Source organism: Perna viridis, chromosome 7, assembly GCF_037379345.1.
Source record: "Perna viridis isolate PV_CMFRI_1.1 ecotype Kerala chromosome 7, ASM3737934v1, whole genome shotgun sequence".
NCBI lineage: Eukaryota > Metazoa > Mollusca > Bivalvia > Mytilida > Mytilidae > Perna > Perna viridis.
This window is the reverse complement of record NC_142451.1, coordinates 41,272,077-41,286,702: the sequence shown is the minus strand read 5'-3', so window position 1 is coordinate 41,286,702 and position 14,626 is coordinate 41,272,077. Positions and strand designations below refer to the sequence as shown.

Here is a 14,626-nt window from a genome sequence, read left to right as displayed (position 1 = left end):
CTACATTGTGAAATGCCACATTTGTGACAAATAATTCAAGAATAATTTCTAATTTCTGCTTCTGAGGTTACTTTTAGTGGAATGGAAATGGCAAAGGAATTCCAATAGAACAAAACCCTGCAAAAACCAATTACCAATGATTTCAATTGAATTTAAAGTAGCAGTAAAAAGAAAAAAAAGTAGCAGGTAGACTGATGAAAATTTTGCAAAAGTTCACCCATATTTAAAAATAGAGTAGCTGTAAAAAGATGAGTTAGAAGCAGTCCAATTTTACCAGTAGATGGCATCTATTGACATCCCTGATTACCAGTCAATATAAACTAGTCATGTCCTTAAGATATGACCATTTGTTTTTAAAATAATGCAGTCTGAACCTGTGTAATCCAAAACACCTGTCAAATCTGAACACTATCATGATACTATGGAGATTTGGTTAAGACAGGTATTACCTGATCATATTCCTTCATGGTTCTGCCTCTGACAGGGGACATCCTCCCACTGTTGGTCTTGGCAACCACTGAAATCAGAAACAATCAATGTATAAACCACATGTATACATGTACATGTATCTTAAAAATTTTCAAATAGTCATAGCTCATGTGGTTAACAACCTCCTGTGAATACATTTTCAGATTTTTTTTACAACTGCATTAATGTGTTGTTCCAGAGTACACTGTATCAATCCTCTGGATTTCTTTTTGTAAGTTTTGCCAGAATTTTAAACCTTAAAAAAATCCTAATACATCAGCACTTTAAAAGAGACACATCTTTTATTTCTAAGAGGTGTATAGATTTCATGTAAAAAGCACAATTTTCAGAAGTCATGCCCTGAAAACTGTTTTTGACAGGCAGAAAACTGCATTCTATAGCCCCTACTTTCAATCAAATATATTCAGACCACTCTGTAGGAAGTCTCATTATTGCAGTTTATTTGGATTTAAGTTTTTTTCAGAACATACATGTAATGTACTGAATAACATTTTATCCCTACCAAGTACCATGAAATATGTTCATGCACTATTGTACTTACTGGGTACTGAGCCGTCTGGGTACTCCATGTGGTTCCCAAATGTTACGTCATGTAAAACATTGGCATTGGTGCTGAAAAAGAGACAATAAATATGTACTTAAATGTACATGTACGTTAAAAAAAGTAGGATGGAAAATTACAAATTCACACCATCAAGAAAGTTTCTTTAAACAAATTGTTGAATTTCTTCAAAGCATAAGTTACATGTACATGTAAAAATAAATACAATACAATGTATTGACAGACAGACAGACAGAACTGCTGCAGTACATGTATATCTTAAGTTTGGTATTTCTAAAGTAACAAATTCAAAGTTAAGACAACATTACAAGCATTCTCTTTGAACTTAATCTTTCACTCATTTTATCTTCATCAAACTTTGTTGTACAATAGAGATCTACTACATGTAATCCCATTTAAGAACCAGCAGCCATATTTAAAGCCCAATATGGTCTCAATTTTCAACCAAATTAATAGACCATTCAAACCAATTTTCATCAGTAATTACTGAAACTTTAGACACCCTTTGTAAATAATTGACTACAATTTTCTTCACCTAGAAAGATATTTATATGGAAATGAATGTCTATAAAGGCTTGTATTTCAGACTAACATCAGTCTTGAAGTATCTAATCAATAAACAGAATTATTTTGGTCAAAATGTCAGATCAATGGTACCATATTTCTAAAGTGCTTTACCATTTAACAAGATATATATGGTACAGTTACTGAGGTTAAGGCTGATGTTTAGCTATTGCAATCATACTAAAAGTAACATTAAATTGGGACAACAAGATCAAATTTTTAATCTACACTTTCTTTCACATAAGATAATATACAAGTAAATTAGTATGAACTTTTGTTTTTTTCAATAATTTATGATTTGTTATGGCTGAAGTACGTGTATATACAAATGATTTCGCTCATTTAGATTTTATGAAAAACAACAAAGTGCAAAAACATGGAAATTGTCTTATATTTCCAGAACAAAGTACATTATGTACAAAAAAACCCTGCTATTTCAAGAAATGAGTGCAAAAAGAATAAAATTGACAAGCAAAATTTATTTTGGCAAAATAAAAACAAAAAACAAAAGAAAGTAATATGACAGTGACTTACTCAAAAGCATAAAAAAATTGTAAACACAGGTTAGAATGATTTAAATGGACCTTTTCTTTATTTCATACTATGGAATTCGTTCTATTGTTAATACAATTATGAACTACATGTAAAAATCAATTTTGACAATTCAATACAGAATAACTCTATACAGCAGGCTTCAGTGTTTTTTTGACAATTCATTCATGGCAAGACCTTATTTTTTCCTCTGATCTACATGTTTGAAATCTTTAAAATGCAGCTTTGAAAAGTAAAATTAATCAGATTACCCCCATCAGATACTACAAGACCATCTGCCCTAACAATCTCATGTAACAATATGTATGTCTTATTGATTAAACAGAGACAACACTCAGTCAGGAACTAGTGTAGAGATAGCAGATGGCATCAATTGCAAAAAACATTAAACTTAATGAGTCAAAGTGCTAATTACATTTTTTTTTGTATCTCATGAGATTTCACTTTGTTTCATTGTAGGAAAGCACCTCTTAGAAAAAAGGGGTTGTACATTTTATTTATGAACTGTAATTACAGCTCCTATACACAAGGTATACAAAAAGAGGGAGGGAGGAAATTGACGGGTTTTTTTTCTCTGACACATTCATGTCAAAAGTCATTTCAATTCATTTTTTGCAATCTTCGAAACATTATTACATGGTTTTCAACTTGCAATAAAATGTTTTCTTTCCAAATATTATTCCTGGACTTATTACTTTCAAAAAAACAAAAATATTCAGGTCTACATCTACATAAATGTACATGTATAATGTACGAGCTGAGACAACCTGTGATACAATGCATAAAGAAGAAACGTTTTTAGAGTACATGTATATATGCATGTGTATTTTTCACCATTATTTGTACCCATCTTGTTTTAGTCGTAGTTACTGCAATAAAAGTTTTAAACTTCATAATTATTATCTATTTTGACAGCTTAACATTGCTTCAATGTGTCTAATAATTCTAAATTCCAGTAATTTATTTTAGACCTATTATAAAAAAAAACTCTGAAGAAAACAATAATTACAAATTTAATCCTAATTTACATTCTTAAAGTAACACATTTTTGACCCAAGTTTAAATATCAGATAAAAATTTATATAATCATGACACAAGATCTTCCTACCTTATTTCAAATTGTCAGTCATAATGTGAAAATCCAAAATGACAAAATTTTGGACCGTTTACAAACAACGGCCTGCAGCCCTCAGTCCATGAACAAAGTACCACTGATCCGTAAAATGTGTGGCAGTATGGTGATCAATTAGATGAGAATCAGATATAATTATTGGGTATTGATCGTGACTTAATCGGGTGTATAAAGGCATACCCTATCCTATTACCAATACACATGACCGAAACAATACCCATAGATAAATAGTTTAAATCTAATAGTCCCAATACACCACACTTTCACTTAAACAGAATTTCATACAATGAAATCTGTCTAAACTGAACCCTGAGTAATCTGAAAGCCTGTCTAAACACACACTTATGAAAGTCCTTTTATACAAATTCAAATGTATTTTGATCTTTGGTAAACCATACACCTGTCTAAAGTGGACAAATTTTTAAGTCCAAAAGGGGTTCTGTTTAGACAGGTTGCACTGTGATTACAATTAATATAGGACAGTATGTTTTGTGTAAAGTTTTAATTAGTGAAATAAGAATTTAAGAAAACCTGAATGTTAAATGATTTCATATAAATTGTGCAAATTAAACATTGAACTTAAAAAGGCAAATTGTCTACAATTATGCTGTATGTATCACAATGAACTGCATGTACAAATTTAAGTGGTTATGAAATACAGCAATAAAATAATGGTGATATTTGATACCCTGATGTTATTCCAAAGTAAACACACGAGACATATTTTTGCTATTTAAAAGGTAGTCCCAATAATTATTATAACCAATGAAACAATATACAATCCTTTGCAGGGTACCAAAACTGAGGAATTTATGGCTAAAATTATAAAATTCATGTGTTCACATTGCCTTTGATGTTAAATTTGACCTGTACAAGTAAACAAAATCCACCGACTCATTACTCTATTTAAAAGTACAAGGTATCTTCACAGTGAACTCTAAGGATACAAAACCATAATGTTTTCTCCAGCCATATAAAAAAAAATAAAACTGCAGCTATTTTTTTTTATCTCAGCTTACATGCATGAACATGTATGCATTTGAATGAAATAGCCATGAACAAGCACAGACACCTCTACATCATCTTTTCCTGTTAGACTTACCGTCTATACATGGTTCATCCAAGAAATTTCACCGACTGATCCAAAAGAGAACTTCCAACATTCAAACTGAAATCATCTTAGTACATGATCATATCTAATCATCTACCAGATACATTGTATATTGGAATCAGTCAATAGACAGTCACAAGTTCACCAACTGCATCAAAAAGTTTTGATTACATGTATGAACAATTATTAATCTTTGTCCTGTTGGGTAATATCGACCAGGAAACATGTATTTATATGAATGAAAGTACGTCATTTGCTTGTTCATCATTGTAACATGCATTTACATTCATTTTAAAGTTACAACAAATCTGATGTTGAAATAATCCAGTACATGTATATTTCTGTATTCCACATGAAAAAGTAAGTATTCTCCAAAATGACATTAAAACATAATTCTATTTTTAAACATGGAGCAAATATCAGTATTTCATAATAAAAAGATATAATGCTCCAAAATGGCAATTTTTCCTATCTAATTTTATTTTACAGAGTACTCCATTAGTTTTGATATGAGTTGCTTTATTGTCTTGAATCCCATGAGGTTAAGAACAATGTATTAAAAGAACCAATGCTGCATTATTTCACATGTTGCCAAATGAACTACATTTGCAATATTCACAAAAACCAATACATGTTTCATGTACATGCCAATGCAGTTCACGACAAATGTAAAATCTGTGAGGTGATGTCTGTACTAACACAGAAATGGCAAATAAGGCATCAACTTGAACAAATACATGTATGTCTATGCTTCAAAGCTCCTTATATTGTACAGTGTAGATATTCTCCAATATACCATATTTTTTATGGCTATGTAATGTAGGTTTAATAATCCAATTTTGACAGAATATTCACAACCATTCAAAGTTGAGATAACAGAGAAATGTACATCATAACATCTGTACAGTGTATCTGTATTAATTTATTCCAATTACAGTATATATGTACTGTACATTTCTGTAAGTTAATCCATACTGTACTCCTTTCAAGATCATGTACATGTCACTTAACTGGTACCCCCTCCTCCACATCCAACTGAACTGACCACATTCTAAGTAATCAGTTAATTGTTCCAATTAGGCACAGACTAATTGGACACTACACAAGGGAGATAAATCAGGGTATATAGACAGCTGTCAGTTATGAAATGTACATGGCATCCAAGTTGGTGTAAGAATCAATCAATAAATCAGAGATAAACAGTAATACTACCCTCTACTGATGTGATATTATTTTAAGGGGGTCAGCATTATTGTGTAAATTATATCAAGGTTTAAGCTCTTTATGGCTTTATTGTTTACATGTCATATCTATTTAATTCTGTATATTAAAGGCACGTGAAATATTACTCACATGAAATATTACTTTACTTGAAACTGTCATATACAAGTATATGCACATAGTTTTATCATCCTTTTAGAGTAAAGTAAAGTAGACTCTCCCAATTTTATTTCAAATACAAAAAATTTCATGCAGTTTACATCATGATACATGTACAATATGAACATTTACATTGTTACACATTTTGTTTAAAGTACACTTCAAATATGTGTGCATGATGTAAATTTGTAAGTCAGCTAAACTACAAAATAAGGTGAAAAATAAAATACTATTTTACTTTTTCAATTATGATGGTCAAATTTAATAAATTCATGTTACATATATATATCTACACCTAATAAAATCTTCTAAAGGAAAAAAATTAAACCTAAAAGAAGAAATATTTTACTGACTTCTAAGTTTTACACTCTTGAAGAAACCCTTACATGCACAGTGTAGTCCTTCAAAATAAAAAAAGACTACTTCAAGAGAATTCTACGTGAAGTTAGAACTTAATTTTTTACCTCAATTCATACACTCATAATACTGAAGAAGATACAATTCATTCATAAAGTACATGCATATGATTAAATTCATTAATAAACATGTCCTCTACTCATATGAGGAGTGCTAAATATACACCTAAAAATTATGTACATGTAATACAAAACATACATGTGTACATGTATATTTCTTGAATCATACATGTATATTAGTGTAAATGCATACATGTACATGTACAGTTACTATTAGTATTTTTTTGTTTTTGTTTTTAAAGAGTAATTTCAATTTACATAATACATGTACATGCAGTTATGTGTATTTTATATACATGTACATTTGTATATAATACACTTACAGTTCAAGCACTTCAGATTCTCTTCAAAAAGATAACATGCAAAGATCATCACTACCAAATAAAAATAGAGGTAAAATCATATTTACTTTTGTTTTGGCCAAGTCAATGACTTCCAATAATCCATTTTAATTATTTAAGTGTTAAATCACAATCACAACATCCTTTCATTGTCTGAATTATCACAGGAAGTTGTATATTGATGCTGATGAGGGGTGTTAGGGGAGCATCTCAGAACACTTAGTTAATCAATAACACCATTTCCAAACCAAGAATTTCTTGTTTACATTTAGATCTTTTTCTCACTGTTTCTGTTGTATTTATAGATAGAGAAATGGGATTTACAATCAAAGACTGCTCAGGGCTTCTAAAATAAATATATTTATTCTGATAATACTGTAAATTTTCTTGAGTTTAGACACATTCTTATGATTCAGCACATGTACAAATACTATGGTACGGATAACTCAATTTTGCTTATCAAAACTTAGAGAGCAACATAATTTGTGATACGCAATGGCTTGTTAAACAATTTTATACTGATGTACAAAAACATGTACATTTTAACACAACTGTATCAAAATGTACATAATGTTGAGATCCATGATTTAAACAATACATTACAGGAATCAGAAGTGAACTGCATTGGTGTAAATTTGTCTAATGACGTGTACATGTAATGAATGTTATTGTAGGCTTATTTTCAAGAATATGCACATAGTGCATTTACTTTTCTGAGTTATATACCGGTACCATGCATGTATATGTTTGTATATACATGTACAATGTACATATCTTACTCTGATACATGTACATTTGTACAAACCAGCAGTGTTCTCCCACAGGCCAATATACATTGTACTGTAGAGCTTTAAATGCATTGCTGTAATTTTTATCACTGTGCTATCAGAAACAAATTTTAATTTAAATGGACTATAGACAATTTTAGGGGAAAAAAAACCTGAAGAGCTACAAAATATACATGCTATATGTATGCCAGTAAGCACTTTACACGTTATTTCAAATTTATTGGGAAAATACTGATACAAGTGAATTGACTATTTTTACTGGTTGTTATGGCTACATGTAAATTTAAGAAATAATATACACATCTGTGTATCAGCTTATCAAAATTCAATAAAATCCAACATAAGGGTTCAGAGGGAATTGGCTTACATGTATATTGTATTATTGTAGTAAATGTATATGTACATGTATATAAACAGACTTTCAGAGTTATTTCCATATGAACTTCAAAACATGTTGTCAATGTAAACAATATGAGTAACAGTAACTGATTTCTCAAATAACAAAAAAGTCAAATTTAATACAGATACATTTGAGTGACTTAATGTATGCATGCTTTAACATTAGAGTTCTCATAATCTGAAGATGATGAGTCCTGGACTCAGCACTTTAGAAAATGTTGAGTCCTAAAAATATTTTGTGAGTTCAATGAAAAATGTGATTAGTCCTGGATTGATGATATTTGTTCTGAAGATGACAATGTCAGAAACCATTTAACCAATCGAATTGAATGGTTTTGTGAAAAATAAACCTTCAAACCCAGACATTACATATACAAACAAGAGGCTACCAGGAGCCTGAATTGCTCACCGGGTTAAAGTCTGTCTTTCAAGGGTAATAAATTTAACAAAGAGAAGTCCAACAATTTGGACTCAAAAAGACTTCGGTAGGACTTATCATAAGGATCATTTCAGCAAATGAAAGTTTCTTTCTATCTATTATAGGTTTGAAGATATTGGCTGAAAACTAAAAAAAAAAAAAAAATTCATCTTTCAAGGGCAATAACTCTTACAAGGAGTCGCCTGACAACTTTGATCCCCAAAGACTTTTGAAGGCCTTATAATAAGGATAATGTCAGCAATTGAAAGAGTTTGGCTAAACCTAACCGTTTTGAGATATATGCGAAAAACTACTGTCTGACCCCTATATTCTATTTTTTAGTAATGGCTGCCATCCTTTTCGACGAATCAAAAATCCCCACATCAATTCTATGCAGGATACCCCAAAAAACATTCATACGAAATTTGGTTTCAATTGGTCAAGTAGTGTCAGAGGAGAAGATTTTTGAAAGAAATAACATTAAAAAATAGCAAAAATTGTTGAAAAAGGGCAATAACTCCAACATGGCTTAACGGATTAAAACCAAAACTCAATCAGAAATAGATCTCATCATGCTAAACACTTTTACCCTACATCAGAATTTAGCTAAACCTAAAGGTTTTGGAGATATATGTGAAAAACTACTGTCTGACCCCTATGTTCTATTTTTGTAGTAACGGCAGCCATGTTTTTCGAAGAATCAAAAATCCCCAAATCAGTTCTATGCAGGATACCCCAAGGAACATTTATACCAAGTTTGGTTCTAATCAGTCAAGTAGTTTCAGAAGAGAATAGTTTTGTACAATTGTTAACGACAACGACGGACGCCAAGTGATGGCAATAGCTCACTTGGTCTTTGGCCAGGTGATCTAAAAAGAGGGCTCACAAACTTCAATCTATTATACACTCCCAAAGGGAGTGTTTATGGTTGTATTATCAACTTGGTTCTGTATACTTATGGCATGAAAAAGCATCAATATCCGGTTTGTACCTGCATTTTCAGGAGTTGAAAAACAGCATAATGGCAGCTTCATTTGCGTATACTTGTATATGTGTGATTGAGAGCCAAACCAGTCTCTGAAAATATTTGCTAGTTTCGATAATTAAATACAAATCGAATCATAGATTTTCCAAGATAGGATTGGCCTTATAGTCTGCAATATGGCGCCCAGATGTTTACGAAAATTACGTTATCAATATTACCCACAATTCTCGGGTCATAAAAATTACGAAACGAAAATGAATCAAAACAAAACAAAAATAATCGATAAAAGAAAGAATCGAAACGGATCAATTCGATAAAATTAATCTAATCGCTATAAAAACATAATCTAACAATACAAAATTGAACAGAATGAAGCAAAACTAAATGCAAAAAAAATAGAAAGCTTTTTAGACGTTTCGCAAGTATAAGAACCATAATGTTAACCAGTGCCGGACAATTCGACCCAAAGACATTTCGGAACATGACAACCAATAATTCATTATGAATGCCGGACATTTCGCCCAATAGACATATTAGATCATGGCAATCAGTATAATGCTTTAGGACAAATATATATCATTACAAAATTTGCCATACTTAAAGGTTATAAGTATAAAATATCAAATCAGAGCTGACAAAAATTATCAAAGTTGTTTTTAATTAATTTTTCTTTAGGAGAGTTAAAAGGTTTCACCTTCATCATATTAGTGCATGCACATATCGTAGAACTGGAAGAAGGTACTATAATGCTATAGCGATTATCTCATTCATACATTACTACAGTTAAACTCATGCAATTCAGGAACTGAATTTCATAATTTTTTCCACTAGCTAAATTTAGCAAGTACTGAAGTTTACATTCGCTACATTTAAGTTTTCTGGGTTATTCCTGGACTTTATATAAATATACAATGTAGAATTCCACTGGCAAATTTTAGCAAGTGCAAATAATTTCTACTAGCAAAACTGAATTTCAACTTGCATTTATCAAGTATTTCCCCTGAAATTCAAACACTGCAATTTGCAAAATATGTACCAAAAATGTCAATTCATACATTGTCTGGCATAAAAAAACCCATGGGGATTTTCAAAAGTTGGCAGGTATGTTAGTATTATAAATATAGGTACATGGAACTAAATACACATTGTGTATTGAGTTACTATCAGGAAGCCAGCAATGAGAATAAGTTGGTTTTCAAATAAAAAAAAAAGATGCTGAGTTTACTCAATTAAATATGGATGATAAGAATAATTGCAGTGAGATATGGTTTCATATGATTGTACATACATGTACATGTATGTAGTACTATGTACACACTAAAATAATGAATGTAGCATTCGAACTTGTTTTAAACCAGGAAAAGGGTGGGACCCACCAAGTTCATCAGGCACTCACCTTTCCAAAAAGTGACGAGTCCCAGGACTCACCATGTAAAAATCCTAGTTAGAACCCTGCAAATTCTTTCAACCAATGTTTTTGCCATTTAAGTTTCTTTTTATTTCAGTTGAGTTAGCAGGACTTGTGGTTGACTTGGAAGTATCATTTGTATCTACATCTAAACAAGGACCTTTACTAGGTTCTAACTGATCAACTACATTTTTATACATGTAGTTTCATTACTGATATTTTAATTGCAAAATAATCCAGGGTTCACCACAGGCTATTCAAGGGTGAGGCTGCCATACCCTTGAATGTTCGGATCCACCCTTATGTTAAAAAAATAGATAATAAAATCATAGTTATAACCAAATACAAGTAATCGACATGTGAGAAAAGAAAAATTTTTCTTTTGCAGCACAATAAAAATCATATTTAGAGTAAGTCATATTTATCGTGACTGAAAACAAGTAATTTACTCACCATCGTTTCAACCTACGATGATTTAACAAAGTATCCATTTATAGAAAACGTGTTGACTTAACAATGTCAAAGCAATCACCAATTAGGCCTATTTTGTGCTGAACAAAAAGCTAAACACAGGTGAAGATTCTATGAAAACGTGTCAAAAAATGCCATTCATATTTGGAATTGCCCCATACCCGTCATTTTTCCCAATATTTGTTGTGATTTGTGCAGACTAGCGCAGGAATTTTTAGTGTTGACAATGAGTCAACACATGAAACAAACTTTTACAGAATATGATTTAAGGGACGACCGTTCGATTTGCTCACAATATAAAAAAATATTGGATCCAAAATTTAACGCTGCTACAGATTGTAAATGAATCCAAAGGCAATACTATCTGATTTTGAATGCCATAGAATTAAATCGAATGATTTTATGTCAATGCTAATACATTTTTACATCACCAGTGAACTTCTAAGACAATAAACAGATGCTGTCACAAACATGCACTCATCTTATAGGGTTTATATGTAAATGTACATGTATCTTTTAACAGTAACCCTTTGACTTCAAGTCCAGTCCCCCAAGATAAAATATAAAGACTTAATATTTAATTATTTGTGAGGATAAAGTACATACAAAATGTATATGTAGGTTATTGAATTTGTTTGTATAATCCCTTCTGGCTCCAGGAATTAGATGCTGGCAATACGATTTTGTTTTGACCACCACCAACACCAGATAAGGCCTAAGGCAATGCATTTATGAATCAACTTTAAGTATTATCTGCATAACACATTGTTTTGTTTTTGTATCAAACTGAAGCTCCATTGGCAGACTATTCACATAATAAAACAGATAACTTACATGTAGTACTTGGATATACATTGTATTCAGGAATTACACAAATCTGAATTTGTAAAGTAATAATTAAAAATAAAATAGATACATGTATGTTGTAAAAGTGTCCATGTGAATGGCTTGCTGATGGACTTATCAGCAATATCTGTTCCCTTATAATTATAACATTCTTGCTTGTATTTGCAACCTTGAAATTGGAGAGGATAGGTATAGGCATAGCCTTCTTTCCAATCCAATTTATTTAGTCAGAGACCTGTAGTTAAAGAGATAAGAAACATGTTAATAAGCTAGTTTATCGATAAAAGTATCATGCAGTGGAGAAGAAGATTCTCTGACCTTTCCATTTATTTATCAAACTACTTTTTTTCCTCTTTTGATGAAATGATCAGAAATAAAGTCAATTATCTTTAAAAACAAAAAAAAACTGTGATAGATGTAGGTTAATGTGAAAATAATTTAATTTTGAATTATTTTCCTTAATTTGTGTTCAATACTTTTTGTTTTTGTTTGTTTTGGTAAAAATGTGGTATGAACATGAAGCTAAGATATTGTAAAATAGGAGAGTTTGCCAATCTCATTAGTGATGTCATATTCACTAATTTGCATATCATTAAGCGTCAAATTGGTTGGCAAATAAACAACTAAATAGACAATTGACAATTTCATGGTTAGAATCCCAATTTTCAAAACTTTATAACTTTGTTATTTTATATCCAATTTTGGTTCTGAAAAATGTTTCATTTAGAAAAAATAATTCATATTATGTATATTAATTTGTAACTGTTTTACTTGAAAAAATAAATTTGTAGTGATATTTATATATAAACCTCTATTTTTGTATAAAACTATAATTAAAATCTTATGTACATATAGTCTGATTACTGAACATTTATTTAAAAATTCCATGGATAAAAAAGAATTTTATTTGCAATGTTGGGAACCAAAAATATTTTTCAATTATTTTCAAAAATGAAAAAGTTATGATGATTTAAAAGTTGATACCCTATACCACTCAATGGATTTTATGCCAACCAAAACCAAAACAGGTACATGTGTAAGTGATGACATCATGAAAAACTCTCCTATTGGAAACTGAAGGTTTAATTTTGATATTCGCAATGCCTTTTTTAGTTATGATCATTTAAAGTCAAAATGCCATTGTTGATTAAATAAGTATGAAATCTTGCTCCCCTCCGCATAAATCTCTAAGTCTTGACGACTTTATTACAGATATATGTTTTAGATCAATGAAATATTTGAAATGAAAGGCCTAAGGGATAGCGCTGGTCAGAGAGTTCAGGTTGTAGATAACAGTTTTTTGAAGATAGAAGTAGAAATGAAAATTGAAGTGTAATAGCTCAATTATTCAGCAAAAACTGATTAAAAAAGCCAAAATACACTACTGTCAATCAAAATTTCAATTTTTCCACTCTTCACAGTGGAGTCACTCATGTCCTCCACTGTGACTCCATCAAAGTAAAAACCAGGATAAAATTGCCTAATTTCCATAGTTTTCAATAATTTGTTCTGTCCATTAAAGAAATGTTATTAAACTACATAAAAACCATTAAATGTATCTTGGCATAAAGACAGGAGAAGTTAATTACAGACAATTTTTGAAATGGTGACTCCACTGTGGAGAGTGGAGAAATCAAAATTAGTGTTGACAGTAGTGTACATCGTCATAGCTGCTGGCGAGAACTACTCCTTGACCAGTAGAGTTTGTGGTTTGTGACTTGCTGCGAGAACTACTCCTTGACCAGATGAGTTCGTGGTTTGATACTTGCATTTATGGTATCTATTCAAAGGGGCCTGTGTACTGTAATCAAGAGTACTCGCAATCGCACTGTCACAGTAGTCAGTACCCGTGTTATTTACTTTTTCAAGAGAAGGTGTAAGTCATTAATGATGACAACGACAGATTCTTACCTTCCCTCTAAATCTACGGGTAGTGTCTTGTCGTATGCGCACGTTAAATCCATCGCAGCACGAGCAGATAAACATTGGCATATTTTCCCTGTCGTCTACTGTTCAAATTTGTAAATTTCCGCCATATTGACACAAATTTAAGGACATGCGCACTTGAATGATTAAAAGACAGAAATTTTATATGTAGTTTCTAATTAATTTCTACAACCCGAATGATCCAGACGCTCCCCTGTGATCACTCGGTACAGATATTGACAAAAAAACATTTTATCTAAATATACCAGAATTCGCATAAGTAATTGTAATTTTAAACGTGACGCTACTTTAATCTGTCATGCATTTGAACAAAAGATATATATGTCAGTTATGCCATGTCTGAAGAAGATCAGTTTAATCTTATATTGACTAGCCATTATTTTGACATTTGTAAAAAGTTAAATTGATATTTCTCAAATCTTGTGTTACAAGCAAAATGTATATTTGGTCAAAGAAAGCAAAACAAGCTGAGATCATATTTCATATAAATTGGTTGGTCAAAGATAGATTACTCTATTCCTCGGCATATCACATAGGTATTCATGAATATTTCAGTACTGATTTCATGTCATATTTTATGTGCTTGTTTCGTGTATTATTTGTTTGTCAGTTGATGAAAGATCAATGTTTGCCCTTAATTTAAATAAATCTTATTTACTTATTTACTTACATAAAATGTTTTTCCCTGGCAGATTATCAAGAAACCTCTATATTAATACCTTAATCACGATACCCTCAAATAAGTCGTTAAAAACTG

At 31.0% G+C, this 14,626-nt stretch overlaps 1 protein-coding gene across 9 annotated transcripts in view; it reads right to left on the bottom strand.

The window, feature by feature from the left end:
• LOC148612734 (uncharacterized) overlaps positions 1 to 13,969 on the bottom strand; it is an 83,287-nt gene extending 69,318 nt beyond the window's left edge. For 5 of the 9 annotated variants that reach the window (XM_088594411.1, XM_088594408.1, XM_088594416.1 and 2 more), the window contains exons 1-3: positions 13,834 to 13,969; positions 1,031 to 1,101; positions 450 to 517 (exon numbers count right to left, since the gene is read on the bottom strand). In XM_088594411.1, the coding sequence (XP_088450537.1) occupies positions 450 to 517; positions 1,031 to 1,101; positions 13,834 to 13,886 (192 nt within the window). In that variant the 5' untranslated portion in view covers positions 13,887 to 13,969. Of the gene's footprint in view, positions 1 to 449; positions 518 to 1,030; positions 1,102 to 3,275; positions 3,430 to 4,401; positions 4,554 to 6,675; positions 6,794 to 13,833 lie in introns of those variants that run through there. The other 4 variants (XM_088594409.1, XM_088594415.1, XM_088594410.1 and 1 more) reach the window with 4 other exon arrangements.
• Positions 13,970 to 14,626: the final 657 nt, after the last annotated feature.